The 21,005-nt window shown below is 42.7% G+C and overlaps 1 protein-coding gene and 1 long non-coding RNA gene across 2 annotated transcripts; one reads left to right on the top strand and one right to left on the bottom strand.

Moving 5' to 3' along the window:
- Positions 1–61: 61 nt before the first annotated feature.
- LOC114017292 (uncharacterized) lies at positions 62–3,718 on the bottom strand. The gene is made up of 3 exons (XM_027812802.2): positions 2,839–3,718; positions 2,551–2,608; positions 62–1,444 (listed from the first exon to the last, which is right to left on the bottom strand). Exons 1-3 carry the CDS (start codon positions 3,137–3,139, stop codon positions 1,057–1,059), a joined length of 747 nt encoding a protein of 248 aa, XP_027668603.1. The 5' UTR covers positions 3,140–3,718; the 3' UTR covers positions 62–1,056.
- A 1,007-nt stretch (positions 3,719–4,725) lies between these two features.
- Positions 4,726–16,005, top strand: LOC129736123 (uncharacterized). The gene is made up of 2 exons (XR_008732311.1): positions 4,726–10,058; positions 15,694–16,005. It is a non-coding gene; the product is annotated as an uncharacterized LOC129736123 (long non-coding RNA).
- The last annotated feature ends 5,000 nt before the right edge of the window (positions 16,006–21,005 follow it).

The following is a 21,005-nucleotide window of genomic DNA, read 5'->3' as shown; positions in this document are numbered from 1 at the left end:
AGTAACACCCATAATTTAAAAAAAAAAAAAAAAAAAAAAAGACATATGAGAAGGAAAGATTCCAGTCATTTGTATTTTGGTTGCTGTCAACCTGACAGGTTTTTTTCAGGTGAACAAGGTATTAATAGTTAACTGGCACCATTTCACCCTGTTTAGGCATGAGCAGCTTTTATCAGCAGCCCTTGTCTTCATCAAAACAAGTTGGCTTAGCAGGACCCATTATTTACATTATATCCAGCTATGCAGGAAAACACAGAATATATGATCAAAATGTTTTCTTGTTCTTGTAGAAAGGCAGACAGCTTCCCATAGCACTCCGAACAGAGGACAGAAGACCCTTAAAACCACGTTAATTACCAGAAGGGGCAGGCCTGAGGAGCATCTGATGTTACTGTTCATTACTGATTCACTTAGTGTGCCTGGCTGGTGGGCTGAATGAAGCCAGGGGCTGATGCTGACATGGTTTTGCTCTGTAAGCCCACCAGCTCTCTCTGAACTGCAGGCGACTTGGGGAGCAATGCCCGTGTGGCTCCTAAGCAGGGTGACAAGTGGGGGCTGTGCTGACCCGAAGGTAACTAATTTCTCCATTTCAGAAGGACGTGAGTCTGAGGGGGTCGCTGCACCCTCAGGTCAGCCCAGCTCTGTCTGTTCCTATGATGGATGGGAGAACTCGGGTCGCTCCTCTGGGGACCTGCAGCCAGACCCTGCCTGCAAACCACTCTCCAGAGCCCCCCCTTCCTGGACACCCAAAGCATGTTGCCAGGGCTCCTGGTGGACAAGACGACAGTGAACACCATGCGAACCCCCTCCCAGGAAGCAAGAATTCTCTACCCCGTTCCTTACATGAACTAGATCTCACAGGATAGTACGGCTCAGCTCTGAAGTATTACAGCTCTTCTTGTTAAAACAAAGCAAGTTGGCAAGACTGGCACGTAGGCCAGACTTTTGCAAATGGTCAAGCTCTCACCGTCTTCAAGGAAAAACTAAATTTCCTGAGGTTAGTGTAACTTCTAATTCATAAAGAGCTTCTATGGAAACCTCTTTACTCTAGAAACATTAAGAGGGACAAAAAGGGGAATGCGGTTCCTGCTGTAAAGAAGCCTTTTCCTCCCATGTGCACAAAACTGCCCTGCAGATCTCCCTTCGGAAAGGGGGAAGGGTGGGCTTGAATGTTGTTCTGCTTTGTATTTTAAAGATAGAGGTGTAACCAACCTGTGCTAATCTATTTGCAACAGGAATATGAGAGGGCAGCCCATCACAGCACCACCTGTAGAAACTCAGCTCACCTGAGCAGGGGATATTGCACATGTGCTTGGCCCTCGGGGTCCTGCCACCACTGCACCACCAGCAGCTGTTGGTCTGTAAGATCCACGATTCTGATACAGAAAATAAAGAAAGATTACCGTATAGGGAGTGCACATGATAGGGGGGTGGTCCTTTTATTCTTTAATCCAACCAAACATGAAAAACACATGCAAGATGTCTTAACTTCAAAAGTGTCCTTGGAAAACCCAACGCTGGATTTCTACTCTTGGAAATAAATTCCAGTATGCTGTCTATGTACACTGCTGTCTATAGAGAAGCACAAATCAAGCCCAACATATATTGCCACAAAAACAGGGGAAAACACCACATCCAATCTATGCAGCGATTCTGCCTGTATGTAATCGTACAAAGCAAAGGCTACAGTGCCTGCTCCTGCTTCAGTTGGAACCTCTTCTCTGTGATCACTCTCAAGCTGAAATGCATTTGTGTTTTTTTGACAGGTATCTGACCCGCCTTCTCCCGGACAGAAATGAAGTGCAAGGAAGATTTCACAAAGGGAACTTGCAAAACCGACACAGCATCTGGGCCCTCTCACCACTGTTACTGCCCTAAGGCTAGTGCAGACACTGGGAATGGCCAAAAAAATTACTCTGCTAAAGATAACCTTGTTTCTTTGCTGGCTCCTGCCCGTATGAGCACAGCTGGTGCAGCTGCACACACACCCCCATGGGATGGGGACCGCGTGTGGGCTGTGGCAGGCAGGGTGTGCTCTGCAGCAGTAGCAGCTCCTGTCATGCTTTGAAGCTGTCGATAGCTGTAGCAGGTAGAGCTACTCTCACAGGTGGCCCCGAGGGTGCTTTTGGCCACTGCAGATATACCCAGACTGCTCACCTTGCTCCTGTGGCCAAGCATGCTCCCGTGGAGCTTCTCGCTGCACAAATACCTGCTCACTGAGGCAGGAGCACAGGTTTTGGTGAGGGGCCATGCTCAAGGCTTTGCCTTTCCCTTTTTATGACCTACCTGCCCTATTTTGTCTTATTGACTTGCCACTGCATCCACAGCAGGAAAGAGGGATGGGGACAGTGATTCTCCCATGGCCAACACATGGGTTGCTTCCCAGACCCAGGATCAGAGCCTACATGTGTTTCCCTCTGAAGGAAACTGGTTTAACAACAGTCTCTTGCCACTGCCCACTACGCCTTGTCTCCAGATCCCACGGCAGTGCCTCTGCCCAGCCACCTGTCTTGCTTTGCACTCCCACTCCTGCTTGCTCCACAGCTTCACCTCCTGCCCCACTCCAGCAGCACAGCCACCGCAGGCGGATGACCGACAGAGGAAGGAACTGCAGCAAGTAAAAGCAGCGCAGTTAGGAATGGGGAGGTATGATAAGGTGGACTGATTCCAGAAAAGGCTTCCTGATGATCATAGCTCAGTTAGGCTGTGGAAGAGCAGCAGGGAAAGAGATGGTGAAGAGATGAGTTGTAGGAAATACCTGCTGTCTGTGCCAGCAGCGACAGACTAACCCGATGGGATCCTAAACGCTAGCATGCACATGGACCTGCTCACTTTAACAAAGTTTGTTAAATGGAAATTCCCACCCCATGTGCCCCCTGGACTTGCAGAGTCCCAGGCTGCGTCCCTGAAAGTTATTTGGTCCAAGATGCTTCACAGCTGCTGCCAGCTCACACCTCTCACGGACCTTCCCCAGAGCAGCCACAGATAGGATGCAAAATGCAAGGACTAGCCAAGACTCCATGTCCCCAGGGTGGTGCACACAGCCTCTTAACACCAGACTGCAGCCTCTCCTGCGCTTGTCTCTTAACTTTTCTCCCACCCCCTTTTGGCTCCTCAGCTCTGTAGCAACCAGAAACATAGCCTCCTCAGTACACGGGCATTTCCCAGTACCTAAAACATCACTCCAGAATTGTCAAATTTCTTATACAATGTGGAAAGCCATAGGACAGGGTAACACTACCTCAGAAGAATTTTGTTAAAACTCTGTCACGTTACCTACCAAAGAGGGAGTTGGCTATCTAAACTCTGCTACTCACATTTATTAGGAATTTATCATTAAGTCCTGGCCTTACTGCACAAGTTACTGCTCATCACAAATCTATCACCACTAATGACCTCACAAAAATAGCTTTAGGAGATAGAGAAGTTTTAATCGGCATAATTACTAGTTATCCTCTGGGCCTGCTAAGGTAGTTTTTCTAGTCAAGTGCTGAAGTCTGGCAATACATCATTTGTGTATCAGTATGAGCAACCTCATCACGCTTCTCACTGTGTGTTCTCACAGGCACTGGGAGCAATACTGGGTTTATCAGGGATCAGGGTGCAAGGGGACCACGGAGCCAGTCACTAGGTGAGATGGAGCATCATGCAGGAGTGATGGGGGAGGAAGAAGCACATGCAGCCTCCTTAACACCCACGATGAATCAACCCTCATCTAAGATCTCCTCGAATGGTGAAGCATGAAAACACGTCTGTGCTAGTCACCAGCACCTACGTACTATTCAGGTTTTGATAGCAGAATATAAGAAGCGGGTTTTACAGCTCATCTGGGGCCCTGAGGTTCACTTTGAACAGGTTTTTTTTCAGTGGGCATAGGGAAGCTGAACCACCACAAGCAGATCTACTTTTTTTATGACATTCAAAGCTGGCTACTTTTGACTAGACTCTGAAATTCACATCTGCTGAATTAATTTCAGAAGGTAAGTGCTGGCAAGAAACAGAATGCCTGCACACAGTCTTACTTGATTTGTTTTTTTAGGGCACCTTTGCCTGGGGAATTGCTGGCACTCTGATAGGTGAGCTGGAGAATTGTCTTTATTATGTTCAGCAACCTCTAAGAGATCAGATCTTCACAGCATCCCAGTTCAAACTGCAACTGTTAGCGAACAGCAGCTTCTACCACCACCCCTAGACTCCCATCTTCCACACTAAGCCCCTTGATGATACTAACTGCACGATGATATCAGCTAGCTTGCTATAATAACTGTAAATTGTACTTTTCCTCTTTCTTGAGGATTAAAGTTGCCTCATAGTCAATCAAGTAGCATGGAAGACCTGGGTTCTTAACTTACCTCCGGCTGAGGGCAATAGGTAACTAGGCAAAGGGACACCTAAACACCACAGCTATCCAGTAAAGGTCCCAATTTCTTCACGATAAATGCAGATAAAACCCTCTTAGACTTCAAACTCAGATTTGTCACTGGCATTATTTTTATCTTTAATAATTATTTTGACTCTAATAACCAGGACTGTGCTGTCACCAACAGGGGAGAAACAAAAATCTTAAGATACCCCTGTCTTGCAATGCACGATGAGTATTTCTAAATAGCAGTGCAGAAATACTGCTACTGCCACATTCCCCTGCCAGCGGTGGTCTGCCAGCAGCAGAGGGACCAACCCTGGCTAATCTGCTTGTTTTACTGCTGAGTGACAAATGGGATACTTTGAACTCCAGGGCATCATAGAATGGTTGAGGTGGGAAGGGACATCTGGAGGTCATCTGCTCCAACACCTTTGTGCAAGCAGGGCCACCTACAGCCAGTTGTCCAGGACCACGTCCAGGTGGCTTTTGAACATCTCCAAGGATGGAGACTCCATAACCTTTCTAGGCAACCTGTTGCCAGTGTCTGGTCACCCTCCCAGTGAAAAAGTGTTTCCTGATGTTCAGAGGCAACCTCCTGTGTTTCAGTTTGTGCCCATGGCCTCACATCCTGCAAACCTGTGCAATCACAGATTGCCTCACTCCTCACGTGCTACGGCCACATCAAGGAACAAATGCCTTGAAATCACAGTCTGCAGCATGACAAGGGGAAACGCTGCCCATTACAAAGGCGAACAAGCACAGCACCAGCAGGAATTTGGCTCCTGTTTGAACATTCCTATGAAGCCTGTTGAAACAGCAACATGCGGCAGGCATTTCTGCAAGGTGTCCGTGAAACAATGTCTTTTCAAGCTTCTTAAGGGTGACACCCTCCAGTCAGCTTGCCCACACCTCTTTAAATGAAAAGGAGACAAAATCCCAGACCTCCTTTACCTCCCTCTCCTTCTGTGCCAGCCCGTTACCACCATCAGCACCTTCTCCGTGGCCCATGGCACCATGTCCTTTTACCTTCACCTTGCAAACTGCACGCTCTTACCCTGCCGTTGCCCACAGCGCTGCAGTGGGAGTAGCCTTGCAGGTGTTGTCCTTTAATCTGTCCGCTGATCCTTTCTTTGGCGGCATGTCCTGGGGAATGGCGTTCCCCTTGCTTCTTCACAGGGCTGGACACCCCCCAACTCGGGGGTCCTCAAACTTTTTAACCAGGGGGCCGGCGCGCGGATGCAGTGGCAGGCAGTCATCTGCGGCTGCTTGGTTCCCCCCCAACCCCCGGCGGGGGGGTCTGTAAATACCGGGGGCCGGACTGAGGACCCTGGGGGGCCGTATCCAGCCCGTGGGCCGTAGTTTGAGGACCCCTGCCCCAGCCCATGCCTGCAGCCAGGAGAGGAAGGGGGGGGTCTCCTGCAGGACAAGGCACCTAGAGGTGGGTCAGTGAGCGCGGGCGGTGGGAAGCAGGGCTCCACGCTCCCTTCTCCAGGGTCCTTCCTCCCTGCTCTGAACTGGGCCGGGAAGTGGCTTTCAGGACACCCACCCAAGGCACCAGCAGGAATGCTCCAGCTGCTGGTGAGGAAAGGGGCCAGGAGGGCTCGTGGTGGCACAGCTGTAGTCACACACTCCCTCAGCAGCAACCCCTGGGGACAGTTGTGATTGCAGTGGCAAAAGGCTCAAACTACAGTGACTGCAGGAGTGGCCATCAGCCACCTCACGCCAATGACAGGCTGCGGTATTTCTGAGGAGAGGAACGGCACTGAAGGATTACACTTGCAGAGTTTTAAAAATGGCACATACAGATAAATCTGGAGCTCCTGTGCTCTCTTACTGTAGAGCAGAATCCAGGTATTTATTTATTTCTACTTTTGTAACCACTTTAAAATTCAATTAGCTTTGCTACCGGAGAAAAATGAAAGACATCTCTAGTTTCTCTATTTAATGAAAGGTAAAATTGTCCTTCACGAAACGTTACCTCTAAGAAAGGTCAACTCCTGCTCATCACAACTGCCCTAAGAGTTCTCAAGGGAAGAACCGAAGGCTTGGGTAGCTATAAGGCATTTTCAATAAAAATCCAGAGTGTGAGAATGCAGGGTAAGCACACTGGCTGCAAATTTCACTGAACTAATAAGCATTTAAAGTAACTGGGCATACCAACATTTTAAATATCATGTTACAGCTTCGGCATTCAACATCCCAGTTGTGTCCCTTGGATCTGTTGTTTCAGGCTGTGGGGAAGTTCTGGAAAACAATACTGCTTTGATTATTTTAGGATATACTTATCCCTTCAAAAACTGTAGCTTCCTGAGGGATACAAAGGGAGGTTTTGTTTGCCTTTCAGTGAAAGCTCAGAAAGCTGAAGCAAAGTTATTCACCAGTGCTTTGACTGAAAATGATAATATTTATGGGCAAATCTCCCAAAAAATATCTCTAACTACAGTCACCTGGGAACTAACCATTTTTTCTAAGTCTTCCAGTTTACCCTTTGAGCTGGAAAACAACCCCAACACATGCCAAAGGAAGTAAAACTTGACAGTGTTAGTTTTACTTCCAGTTCTGGTTAATTCTACAAACCTGAAACACGTTATTCAGAATATGCTTTTGCCACAGCTAAGTGACAGTACTTGCGACCCACAGATGCTTCAAGGCACTCCTACAGCTGAAGCCAAACAGTACTTTCCAGCCTGTCTCTGTCCTCACAAAGGATGGAAGACACCGGTTTCTCCATTTCTTTGGGGCGCAGGAAGGAAAGCAGAAGAGGAGAAACTGCCTTCGTTTATTGTTAGACTGACTGGGTGAGTGACAATCTCCTACCATGAGAATACCAACTAGTAGTCTCTTCATCAGGAACACCTTTCTTTTTCAAAAGTTCCATTTTAAGAAGCCTAATTAAGCAGTTTCGGACCATCTTTTAGACCCTGAAGCTATGAGCCTTTAGGACTTCATCCTTTATTGTGTAGGTGTGACAATCCCCCCTCTGCTAGGAAGAGTGCTTCTCTTTTTCTCTGGTATTGAAAACATTCGTGAGTGCATGAAGGAGAGAAGACAGCAAAAGCAATTCTACATTCACACACAGAGAAAAGCTCACAAGAAGCAGCATCATTAAAGGAAGATCCGGGCTTGGAGCCAACAGATCAATTCCCACCTACATTCCATTCTAATCTGGCAGTTCTGCCTCCAAATCAGAGAGGAATAAAGATGTAATAAACTACATGTAAGTGTCTGGGAGGCATCAGTCAGGCTTGAGGATGTACAGAAAATAAGCAGCTTTGCTTCAGTTTGGGCATGTTCTTTGGACAGGCTGATGCACACCTTGATGACGTTAATGAACAGGCAGGACAGTAACCGAACATCACCGCCCGTGCTACCGCTCAGTGGTATGAGAGCATCCCTCACTTTGAGTATGCAGATACAAGCGCAATCGCTGCTCGGATGGCAGAGCATCCAAAGCAACAAGTGTTACTCTGCTGTCTCCTATGTTATTGTTTTGCTGTAGTAAAGCAGCAGGAAATGCCATGGCAACGCTGGATGCAATTCCTGGGGGAAGTTAATTGCGACTTATTTTACAAGTGAAGTGCTGTGGAGTAGCTTTGGCAAACTGCTTAGAGCGTGCCTATATAAAACCTGCAACACTCTCTGCTGTACCTTTATTATTTTTTAGTTCTGCTGAGCTCGATAACCACTTCAGCTGTCTCTCACTTGATGTCAGCCTGCCCCAAACATTTGTTTGGTTTGTGATGGACAGCTGAACAGTTTGCCAAGATTATAAAGAAGTATAATACTTTAAACAAGCTTAGCGAAGGCCAATGACATGCTGGAAACCCCATCTGAATTTATTAGAGCATCTATGGGTTATTTCAAAGTAACTACATAGCAGGAGCAATAAAATCCACAAACTCAGTGACAAATATGTTCCTCTGTAGTATTTTAGGAATGACTCCAAACAGTAAGATGAACTGGCAAGAACAGCAAGCAGCATGAGGCTTTTAGCCAGACAACTTTCGTTGCACGATTGCAGCAACTCCAGTTCCAGTGGTATCAACAGAATGGGAAGAAAAGAGATTGAAGAATTAAATGGCAAAAAAAGACAACATAAAAATAGGCTAGTAGAGGACAACAAGGACTTCATACAGGAACAACTAAACAATCCAGAAAGTGGCACAGCAGGAACAGAACAGGATTTAAGAGCATCAAAAAGTTCTCTATTGGAAATATCTGACAAAACTACAGCTGATGACAGGATCTATAGGAGGCTGCAGCAAGGAAGGTAATTTTGGTAAGCGAACTAAATGCTGATAGCCACCATACAAACCCTGGTAAGACCCCATCTTGAAAAGCATGCATGTTTCTGTTCAAAGAATATATATTCTCTCCTACTATAGGAGAAATGAACTGATTTGATGCAACAACAGGCAGGGCAAGAGGCTGTAACACAGTCTGTCCTAAAGAAGGCAAGAGCCTCCTTAAAACAAATTTACCAGAATAAAGGCAGAGGAAATATTAAGTAGCTGTGAACGCCTTAAGGGGTTAAGTACAATGGGAAGGGAAATAAATAGAAAACAGTATCAGCACAAGACCAGATTAATATAATCCAGCCAAGGAGAAATTCAGGCAGCAACTCAGAAGGTTTGTAACCCTTGAAGCATGGGAGGAGTGGGACAGCCTTACCGTAAGGACAGCAGGAGCCAACAACCAAGACAAACCCTATTAGGTTGCAAGACAAATCTTGGAAGGGGTTAGAAGACCCACCTAGCTGCCCCAGGACAGGACTGAATTTCATATCCCAGGTGACATTTTCAGTCTGTACTGTTACTTCACTTTCTCCTGTGGTCTTGCAATGAAGCGTGCAAGGCTAAGAGACACCCACCACATCCCCAATCCCTTATACCTTTCATTTGCCGTGTTGGGTATGACTTGTCATAGAGAAGACTGATACAGGAGAATGAAAAAGGAGTCACTCCTGTTTTATTTTAAGCCTCATACAAAGACTGATCACAAAAGAGAATACCTAATGGGATTCATTGTCTGAATGTTCACAGGCCTGAATGTTGTTAGCAGCATGGAAGCACATTCAAAAGAAAGAAAAGGAAAAAAAAAAAGTGGCAGAACTAGAAAAGCTGGCCCTGGATGTGTGTACCGACTGAAATAAAGGACATCACCTCGAATGGAGCAGTCTTCAAAGCAGTCACTTTCAGTCAACAAGCAACAACGTAGGGCCAGCTACAGGGGAAAACCTTTGTAGGAACAGGTGGAGTGAAAAAATAAATCTACAGAACAAGATGACATGGGAAGGACTGGAAATGGGGCAGGATTGTTTGAACTAGACTGTGTTACCCAGGTTCCTGCCTATAGCAAAGGGCTAGGAGCACCCTGAAGAACTTGCTTCTACCAATGTATTTCTGGGGGGCTGCTGCACACGATCTGCCACTGTGACATAACTGTTGACCCCAGCCTGCACGCAGGTGTGCAGTTTAGGTGAAGCTTTACCATATGCCGCTGCTGTCAACGAAATGAGCTGTGTGCAGGCAGCTGGCTGCTCCTTGCAGAGCCCAGCCCTTCACCTCCAAGACACCTTTACGTTTCACAGCTTCCTCAGATGACACATGGATACTGGCACATTCCATAAATAAGGAACAACATCCAACTCCAGACTCTCAGCAAAACCACCAGCTGCCTCAGCATCCTTAGCCAGGTTAGGTCAATCCAAGACTTAATTCCAGAATTGTGGTTTTAAATTTGCCAGTCTTTTCAAGTTAAAAAGAGGTGGGAACATCTTTACTCTTCGTAAGGGGATTACGTACAACCTCTCAAGAGTTGACCTTGCAAATGTGTCACGTAATACTTTCCTCAAACTTCTTCCAGTTGTGGAAAGGACAAACCCGGGGGGGGTGGGAAGAGGCCACCTACTCCAAGGATCAGATGCAGCTGAAGGCAGCACAAACCTGGCTCCAGCAGTGAACGCTGCACCGCCATCTCTCTTGCTAGCCCTGATGGTTTTAACATCATATTAATTTGGTGGTAATTTTTGTTTGTTTTGGCAACTTGCCAGTTTTCTAAATACTTAAATTTTTAGAAACTGTCCCTTCTTTTTCAGTAACGTGCCTGAGCACCTCAGTTAAAAATCTGAGCTAGTTATTGCTGTAATATAACCAATAAATGCTGAAGGGGAGGTGGTAATGTAGAGGGGTTGAGAGTTTTATTTCTGAATTAATTTTCAGTTAAAGGCATAAAATTACTTTTTTTAATACTATAAATAGCTTAACTTAACAGTCAGGACTAACAAAATTAGGAGGGCACAGTAGGGATCCCACACCACAGAAAAAAAGTTACTTTTCTAAAGAATCATACTGTTACCAGCGTGAAAGAAACACCAAGAAGATTTTCCTGGACCACAGCTGAGATGGAAGCCAGCCAGCAGATAGCTTTAATCATTATGGAGAATTTATACTTACACAGAGAAGCTCCAAACACAGCTTTTTATAGTTGCTAATAAAACATTGGCCTTCTCTGACTCCTTTCATTCAAAGTACTTTACGTATTAAAGAAAAACCCACCACACAATTCAGGTATTATTTCCAGGTTTCTACTGCAGGGCTCTGCTGGCCATTCTACACCACTCCCCATTTTCGTTACCCTTACACTACAGGGCTTTCAGAAAGTGGGGGCTGTGGGCCTACATCTTGCAAAGATTCCAGGTTAAATGATTTAGGAAAGTGAGAACTGCAGTTCTAATTGTGTATAGGATCCAATTAACTTTATGGAGTGGGAGCCCAAATCCCTTACCGCTTGACCCATGAATAAGGATTCTGTTTGGGATGAATGGTCTCTGTTTTCATCCCCTCCCACCAATGTGTAGCTGTAACGCATCCAGGCAGAGCCAAGTATTTTTTAAGTGAAGCACAGTCTGCAGATGGTAAAAGGTGGTGAGGGTAACTGCCTGTCAAAAAGTAGATGGCTAAACCGGGAAAGCAGACATGAGCAAGCTTTAGAAACCAGTTTTAAGCATCAGTTCAACCATTCTGAAATACAGTAACTCTGTAGAGCTCTCTGCTATTTCAGAGGTGAACAAACACTGCCTGTTCCACATGGAAACGTACCCGTCTTCTGCCAGATCTTGGAGATGTGTTCAACTATGGCCAGCATCTTCTCTGCCTACACGGACAGTATCTTCCAGAGTTTCCAGCGTGAAAGAAAGGCTTCCGAGCATTAAAGTATTTCTTTCACTCCAAGGGTATTATATAGGAAAACATGCACAAGACTTTGAGCAACACACTCAAAAGACATTCAAAATCATATGCAGAAAATAAAGCAAGAAACAAGAACTTTTTCATGAGGTGTCAAGACAAGGACAAAAATAAAAACACAGCTTACTTTGTGGAAAATGGGGAAGAAGTGACTGCTACCTTTTCTTAAATTTAGGGCAACTGAGGATTATCACATCTGGTTCGGCTGACAAAGCTCAGAACTCATAAGGAGGTGGATATGTGGGATAAATGACCAATATGCGGCTATCACAGTTAATTACACAAGGAAGGGTTGCAGACATAGCAATTCACGAGGTTATGAGTTAAGCAAAGAGGAGTGGAGAGGTTTTTTTGTGCCACTAGAAGGGAGGAAGGGACCCTTTTATACCACTTGTGCACATCTGCACCATTTTGAATGTATCCTTCCTTGTGGGACAGAACACTTAGGGGCCTAACTTCACCATTAATACACAGGCTAAAAAGGAAATCTACTTAATGAGTGCCAGTGCTAAGTAGATTCATGTGTTTTGGAAAAAATGTTCAGCAATATATATATTTTAAAAAACTGACAACTGTTTACACTGGCTCATTTCTGTAAAATTAGCAAACCTTGTTTGAGAAGAAATTAATTCTATTTCCCACTTATACAAAGGGCACAAGGTTTACAAGACTTACAGCTACTGCAGTCTGATGGGAAGCAGAGTGCTGACAATTTTCTGCAAATTGTTCAGAAGAGATGGATAAACAGATGCAGATAATTAAAAAGAATAGCAATCTTCTCCCTGCAGCAAAAAGACCTGTATTTCTACAAATAAAAATGGTCTGAAATTGTTTTTCACATCATCTCTCCAGGAGCAAAGAGAGCAGAGTAAGAAAGGCAGAAAACTTGTGATCAGTTCCTTGAACACCATATACTTTGTGTCTCTGCATTAACAGCACGAGCTGACCAACATCTCACCAATTTTCTGTATTATACATTATGTTACATGAATAAAAAGTTTCTTCTCCAACTCACTTCCAGCTCAAACTTAACCAGCAACACTCTGTTCAGCAAAATAACTTCACTGTTTCAGTTAGCACCAGCCCTTCCTCGCTCGGCCCAGGGACAGCACTGCACCTCTCAGCTTGCAACGTCCTTGAAAAGAAATGTGCTGCCCTCCCCTAGCTGCCACACCACCAAACTGCTTCTGCACCCTTCACAAGTGCCTCCTTTTATCTCCAGTCTACATAGCAAACATGTTTCCACCTCACTTTCGCTTTGGCCTTTCTGTTGCCTCTCTAAAGGCTCCCCTTTATCTCTGAACAAGTTGTTTTTCTTGGATGTGGAGCAGATGTGGAGGTCCCCATTTCTATCCATTTACTCACATTTTTCAGAAGCAATCACTTGCTTTCTTATCTTCTGAGATAAAATAGATAAAACCTCTGTATGACTGATCAAATTTCTTCCTCTTGCAGTCCCAGTTAATCTGTCCATCTTACAGGACAAATTCTCCTGAGCAGCAGCAGCCTTAACTGCTCTCATAGACCATGAATGAGCATCAACTCTTTAAAATTAAATTATTTGCTATGTTTGGAGTAATCTCTGTTGTTAGCCAAGATGCATTCATAAAGTCAAGTAGTGTCATGCTTTAACTACTTTAGGACGTGCCAAGCCCACTGTCAGAGGTGCTGAGCGCACAAACTACATTCCTTTAACAAATACAGGATGCTACCAGGTGGTTATCTTTGGAAAAATGCAGAGGTTAACTTGGCAAACATCCATTCTCAGCTGACTACTTCATTTCTGAGAGTGATGCTACAGGCCTTCAAGAGGACTCTGCTAATTCCCAATGCAAAACAGAGGTTCTGGCCACAAAATTAGTAAACCAGTGTTTCCTGGTGTGCCATGATTTGTTATAGTCTAGCACTTCAGGATAAGGACACTCAGGTGCCTGCATCTGATTTTCATGTAATTATGTCTGTAAAAAAGATTTTTGTGATCATAAGCTAAACATATACCTCTGTCTTTTACTCAGTGCATACTGGACAAACTTACCTTTTGCAGTTTCATACAGAATTTGCTTCGAAGACTTTGGCATTTACGTGCTTTCTGCTGCTCCTCTCTTCTGCAGCTTACCATGTCCCCTGGATCTGCTGCAATATTATGAAACAGTTTGAAGGACAAACCAGGGGAGAATAAAAAGGTAGAGAAGAGCACAAATACTCTGAATTTAAGCATCTCTTCCCACCCCCTATGTAACAGGGGTCAACAAAGACATTTCTACCTGCTTACTCAGTGCCTGCTTCCCAGCAGGTGCCTAGATGTCTTCCATTTCCATAGAGACAAACTGCACAAACTAAAGCCTCTCCCCAGCCAGTAATACTCCTCTACCGACAGGAAAGGAAGCAAGATGCTGGCTTTGCAAGAGGAGAAAGTTCAATAGTGCCTTCAGTGAAGCTGGGTCAGAACAGGTGCAGCAGCAAAAGGGAAGACTTCCTTCTTCACGTGAAAGACACCCTGGGGGGGTTTCGCAGTCCCACTGCCCGGACTGCAACACCCGCAGCAGAACACCTGCACAAGAGCTCCAGAGCTACCTCACAGAAACTTCCTACCGTCCAGAAATCCCCCTTCAGTTGCAGCTGGCGTAAGAACACATGGCTCACAGAAGTGACTATTTGAGGTTCCCCTGCAAAACCTCACAAGTGCCTTCCACCTCTCTCTCTCCTCCCGAGAAACTGGCAGTCAATATTAAGGGCCACACAGTGATGCTACTCCTGAGGGACAGGTTGTCCTGGTTTTGGCTGGAATAAAGTTGATTTTCATCTCAGTAGCTGGCAGGATGCTGTTTTGGGTTTAGTATGAGAATAATGTTGATAAACACACTGATGTTTTTAATTGGTATAAACATTACTTAGCAACAAGTCAAGGACTTTCTAGTTGTTTAGGCCCTACCAGCAAGAAAGCTGGAGAGGCACAAGAAATTGGGAGGGGTACACAGCCAGGACCGCTGACCCAAACTGGCCAAAGGGATATTCCATAACACAAAATGTCACGCTGAGTATATAAACTGCAAGGGGGGTTGGCTGGGCAGCAATCACTGCTTGCAGCCCCCAGACAGGCTAGATGGGAAGGGTTAGCTCTCTTTTCTGAGGCTTGTGAGCCTGCAGCAAGAGGTGGCAGAGAGGAGGCTTCTGCACCAGCTTCCACACTGCTAGGAACTGCAGCGAGGAACAAAGACAATAAACTTCCCCTGAAGCCTGAATTCCAGCAGGACCTCACCTCAGGCTCCAAGCCTGTCAATATGCAGCAGCTACGGAGACATGCAAAAAAAGTTGGAGGCAAGGTTCTTGCCAACAGAACCAAGCAAGAAACAGTTTTCCTAATAAGCATTATCAAATTATTTCCTTGTGTCCAGCTCAAGGGAAACTTCCCCCAGAAAGCTTATGTGGAAGAAAAAAACCCAAACAATCCCAACATTCTGAAGAGTGCTTACCTTCCCCATTCTTCTGCTGCCGTTTCAAATCATACCTGGATGGTCTGGCAGACTGGTTAGTTGACCTATGCTTGAACACTTCCACAACAAACTCATCCATGTACTAATAAATCCTCACTATGTTTATACCAGAGTATACATCTTACATTTTTGGGGACAGGATGGTTTACAATTCCCTCCCACTCAGCAATGGAAACTGCTGAACACCCTAACCTGGAAGAAAATGGCAACAAGACACTTCAAAAAAACAACCCAAAAGTTAGCAGTGAGTTTCCCCTGTGGTATCCACCCAGAAGGGACCCTGGAGTTCCCTGAACCCCAGCGTCAGCCACAGCCTGACACTCCTTCCATCTCTCGCTGAACCTTCAACTGGTCAACGAAGCCAGGCTACAACAAACATGTCATTAAAAACTCAGGTTAACCGTGAAATTTGGACACAGTGCAGTAAAAGCAATCAGTGGCCAAGCTGGTTTTGTTGTCCTGTTGCTTGCTATTTTGTCCGAGCCCTTTAGAGCAAGTGAATGTTACTTTTGTTATTACAGGTTTAGAGCACTAGCCAAAGAAATTCAGATTCATTTTCTAATGAGTGTTTTTTGTTTCCTCTTTACAGGTCTGTACAATCGCCCACCTTCAGTCATTCAAAAAAAAAAAAATCAGGTTTAAATAAAATCATGAATGTGATGACTTTCCAAGCCAATCAGACTGCATTTCAGACTTCTTTTTGAAGTTATTAAGGAGTAGTGTTTTTCCCAAATGAAAACCAGCGCTCTCACATTATTTTACCACTGCCAAATGCTGGAGGTTCATCACAGACTCCAGCTGGAGCCGACAACACTGCAAAACAGTACCAGCAATCTAAGACGGTACAACAGATAGAGCTCATTTTGTGCTACAGTAAATAAACTTCAACAAATACTAGGAATTATGAGAAGTTCACCACTAGTATGGCACAGCATGGCAATGCTAATGACTTTTTGTATGTAACATACAGATGTGTGTTTTATGTAATACAATGTTCTGATATAGCAGCAGAGGAAAAACATTTGCCCGTGAAACCCCAGTATCAGAAGTAGTTCTAAATCATCACAGAATGGATACTGCCACTAGTACCAAACTAGCTGTCTGCACAAGGTAAGCTGACGAGTTCAACCTGCTTAGAGCTGTTTTGCCACTGCTGTGTTTAACACACACGCTTCGTAATGATTAACATTTGCCAGATACAGTCAACTCAAGAAGCCGCATTAAAATTAAGTTTTATCATCACTCGCTTAATGCCTTATATAGATAAGCAAGCCAACAGCTCCAAACAGATTCTGAGACAGGAATTTTAAGAGACTGAAACTGCTTTACACAGCATGCTTTATGGTTTTTCCCTTCAGTTGACACATTACATGTGTCACTGCATTTTACAGAAAAATGACTGGTTAAAAAAAAAAAAGGTTGGCTTCAAAAAAAAAGTCTGCATTTCTCACCGATTTAAAATTCTGCAGAAAGCCTTTAAAGACTAGATGAGTAGGACAAGAGCTAGTATGCACAAAACTATTTCCAGATTCAGAAATAGTTACAGCACAGAATCTAGGTATAACTACATTAGAATGTCCATGCTCTAAGTTTTAATGTTGGAAAATTTGAAAAGACTGACAATAATGAGCACTGCAAAGATACTAGACAAGCTGAAATGAAGACAGACAAAAGTATTTTTTAATATAAAAACGGTCTTTATTTCTTCAATACAAGGTAAACTACTATTGCAGTTTAAGACCAACACAAAAGTTGGACAGCAAATTGCTTAACAGTCTCCTAAAGGCTGGAAAAAAAAGAAACCCATGAAAGCTAAAAGTTGTGCAATATTTCAAGTATAACATCTAAAAAAGATGAAACGATCCCTAAACTTATAGATTAACTAAGTACCTCTGCTGAAAATGTATTAATATCCATATTTGCTAGGATACCATCTTACCTTGTTGAGAAATATAGGTCTCCAGAAACTCAAGTATTCAACAGACTCTTTGGCCTGCCAGTATCAGGAAACTGTTTACTATATATATAAAATCCTTTGGAGTCAGGCATTCTGACAGGCATCCATTTCCTTACATTTTGCATTGCAATTCTGCATTCCAACTTAGACAAGCCCCCCTCCCGTATTTCAAAACCATTTCTTGAATAGTTTACTCGTACATCCTTGTGCAAAATGGGAGTCAGGAAATGGAATGGTACAGGAAGACAACACAGCCTTCTGTTTTGAAAGTCAGCAGTGCTGGTAATAGTCATAAAAATGTTAAGGTCTGCCAAATAGGAATGTATTTCACCTTTAAAACGCTTAACTTTTTTTTTCCTTGCTTTTTTAAAAAATTATTTTTAAAAAAAGGACACCTGCAGTAGTAAGGAAACTGAATTTGCTATCACCTGTATTTATAAAAGCACACACATTCCTCATTTTCTTACATTTGAAGATCAAGGGAATGTCTGTTTCATAATGTAATAATATGCACAGTTTAAAATATTTTCTATTACAAAATACAGTATACAAGAGGGTGAGGCCCAAGTCTATTAGTTGAGTACACTCCAAAGTGTTAGCACTGAATCATGTAAAAACCACATTACATTGTATGAATAGGTGGGGATGTTTACAACTTAAATGCTCCATTTCATTGGGATCAATTGTATACTGTTTACTATTTTCAAGAGACTTCAGTAAAACTAGTATATTTCCAAAGAAGATTTAAAAGGTTTAAGCACAGGCATACATCATACCAGAATCTAGAAATCACTGCAATAACTGGGGCTATAGAAAGGAGTCATGAACTAACAACTGCATAATACACGAACAGAATGAGATGCTTTATCATATATTGTCCAACATGGGGAGGGGGGGGGAATCCCACGGGAACGTCAAATTAAAGAACTTCTATGCTCCAAACTGCTCCTTAGTAATTGATCCTCTAAAGCTAAAATTAATCTAAAAGTACACAGCATGTCAGATCTTAATTTCAGGGGAGGGAGGGACAACAAGAACAACAAAGCACTTCAACACCCCCACCCGCTCCAAGCCTCTCTGCCATATTAATTGCAAGGCATCGTAGTTGTGAGACAGTATTTCTGCATGAACATCATGACTAATTATCATGCTGCAACCGTTATGTTTAAGACCTGTGCAGTCAATTACCAAAATAATTTAAATCCTAAACAAATCCACGTTGCTTCTTTCCTATGTCAAAATGTTTAATTTTGGAAAGCATTCACTTTTAAGTATATGCACACTTATACCTGCACTTGCCTTCTGTAATGACCTTGAAGGGTTTATATTTCAATGCAGAAGCAATTTTGTGTCTTGGATCTCTGAGGAGTACCAGTCTTAAAAACATGCATGTTTTATAGTTGAATCTACATGACTAACAGTATCTTAATAAGCATTACGTTAGGAAATTTAAGGCTGTATCTTGGTTTACACAAGGACCAATGATAACTTTAAGAGGCTACATATAAAATTCTATAAATAAAAATAGGAGTAAAGTCTGTTTAACCTGTACACAGAGAGCAAATGGGTAAGGAAAGGAAATCAGGAATTAAGTATTTCTATAAAGAATGCCATGTATTTTTACTAGAAACACAGATGACAAGTATATACAACATTTAAATCTCCAATTATCCACATACAACTAGGAAAACATTTACAAGGGTTTGAGTATGCAACTAAACAATCAGGTAAAAAAAAAAATACAGTTAGAAAAAAACCCCTAAGCCTCACCAATTTTGAAGGAACAAACCCAGAAAACACTCACTCCTTAAAAAAAAAGAATCAAGCCAATACCTAAATTTAATAAGGTATCTTGTTTAACACAAAAACAACAGCTATCCAAGCTTATAAGCCACACTGTAAATAAAAATTTGAAGTTCTGACAAATGTTTTTCAAAATGCACTCAGAACCAAAATTATTGGCACAAAAAGCAAAAACGGAATGAGGGAAAAAGACTGTACAGTTTCCAAAATGCTATGTTGTTCTTCTGAAGAAGTATTTTTGACCTGTCAAAACATATAGTCCAATAGGAATTTTACTTTTAAAAAAACACAAACCCTCTACTTCTAAAAAAACCCAAAACTCCAGTAAAACAACTTCTGTTGCTAAAACATTGCCACTCCTAAGTCACTACTTGTTGGTTTTGTCTTTCAAGATGAAGGACATAAGATAATATTTTCAATGTTACTTATGAAAATCAATATTCGAAAGAAATAAAGTATTTTCTCACAGACCGTTTCATCCTTTCATCAGCAAAAGGAGATGAAATACAATTGGATGAATAACAAAGAGCACAGCAGTAGCCATCACAGCATCATCACCAGTCATTAAGTTACCAAACTGCTATCTCCTGAGCATGCACAGGAAATTGCCAGTAACGTTTAATAAACCAAAACCTGGTAAAAATTCTACTACAGATCCAGTTATACATGATGTGCACTAGTCATATTCCTTTTTGGCGTCTATCAGGGTCTTTGGATTTTTCTGTACATTTTTTTGTTTCATTAAAAAAATCTAACAAATTAAACTCACAATAACAAGAGAGTATTATCTAAATTGCAACACAGTACATTTATCAGTTAAACCTAAGTATTCAGAGAACAGGCAGAAATAAGGGGCTTCACACAAGGATCTCCTCTCGTCACAATGACCACTCAGTTTAACTTACTTTCCCCCTGCTACTCCCTCCCTGCTACTTCCATTGCCAGCAATGGAAATCTATATGCGAGTGAGAAATTACACTCTGTGTAAAAAGAGCAATGGTCTCCTTAAATCTATTTTAATGTTGAGTAAAATATCAGTTCCTGCATAAAATGCTTGTGAATTTACTTTTTTATTTAAAGATTTAATATAACTATGCAACGGAACATTACTTACCTGCTGCCTCTCAAGTATTAGCTATTCCCCATGTAACAGCTACAGGCAGGTTATTTCTTCCTTAAACTTATTACACACAGCAGTAAACAATGTTTTTAAGTAAAGAAAAAAAGTTACAACAGTACTGTTTGTAACCAACTCCTATTCACAAAAAGCAGGAAATTATTCATGACTGGTTTGATACAACTTTTCAGTTTTACAAAAGTTTAAAAGGCAGTTTTCATTTTCAAACAGGATTAAACAAAACATGTCAAATATCTTCTCAGTAGCAAACAGTTCAATAAACACCAGTGATCCCATGCATGAGCAACTGAGGTACACAATTTACGGGGAAAAAAAAAAAAAGGGGTGGGGTGGGGGTGGGGGGATAGTCTGAAGCTGTAGCCAAGTCCAACAGCACCAACCTGGCTGAGTGGTAAGGTGACAAAAATATTAAAGCATTTCAGACTTATGCAAAACTTTCGCAGTTGCACAGGCTACTGGTCCCAACTCAGTAAAGCATGAAAATCACTCATGTATGCAAATAAGGTACTTAAAGCATTTGTTTACATTCCTTGAAATCTACGGAACATAAGCACATGCTTTAAAATGCTCTGGAAAACCAAATGGATTTAAGTGCTTTCCTGAACAGGGTTAACACTTTAGGTTGGCTTTAAAATCTTCAAAATTAGTAAAAAAAGAAATCAAGAGTTGTCTAAGAGTTGCCTCTTAAAGCCATCTGAGGTCTTGAAACTTAACTTAAAACATTAAGCGCAGCTATTTAAGTGAAAACTCCCAAGAATGAGTCCATTACATAACTATTTACAGTAGACTAAAAGTGAGCCTTTGTGCAAGGCTGCCAGAAACTAAAGTTTTTGCAACTTATATGAACTTTCTATTCACTTGCATTTCACACTTAAATGAAATGTAAAACAAATTCTTACAATTTGAAGTCAACTTTCACTGTGTGCTCCAACAACTTGTTTTTAGGTAAATTTACAAAACCTCATCTGACAGATATAATTAGCGCCCCTTTTTGCTAAGACAT

Source organism: Falco cherrug, chromosome 5 (genome assembly GCF_023634085.1).
Source record: "Falco cherrug isolate bFalChe1 chromosome 5, bFalChe1.pri, whole genome shotgun sequence".
NCBI lineage: Eukaryota > Metazoa > Chordata > Aves > Falconiformes > Falconidae > Falco > Falco cherrug.
The sequence above is the reverse complement of the archived record's forward strand: the minus strand, read 5'-3'. Positions and strand labels throughout refer to the sequence as shown.

What these genes read in the sequence shown, in the direction of transcription:
- LOC114017292 (XM_027812802.2), bottom strand. Translation starts at nt 3,139, where the DNA reads ATGTTTCTGGTTGCTACAGAGCTGAGGAGCCAAAAGGGGGTGGGAGAA. An exon ending in ATTTCCATTTAACAAACTTT is followed by an intron (nt 2,609 to 2,838) that starts GTTAAAGTGAGC and finishes TACTTGCTGCAG; the next exon opens with TTCCTTCCTCTGTCGGTCAT. An exon ending in CTGCTGGAGTGGGGCAGGAG is followed by an intron (nt 1,445 to 2,550) that starts GTGAAGCTGTGG and finishes GTTGGATTAAAG; the next exon opens with AATAAAAGGACCACCCCCCT.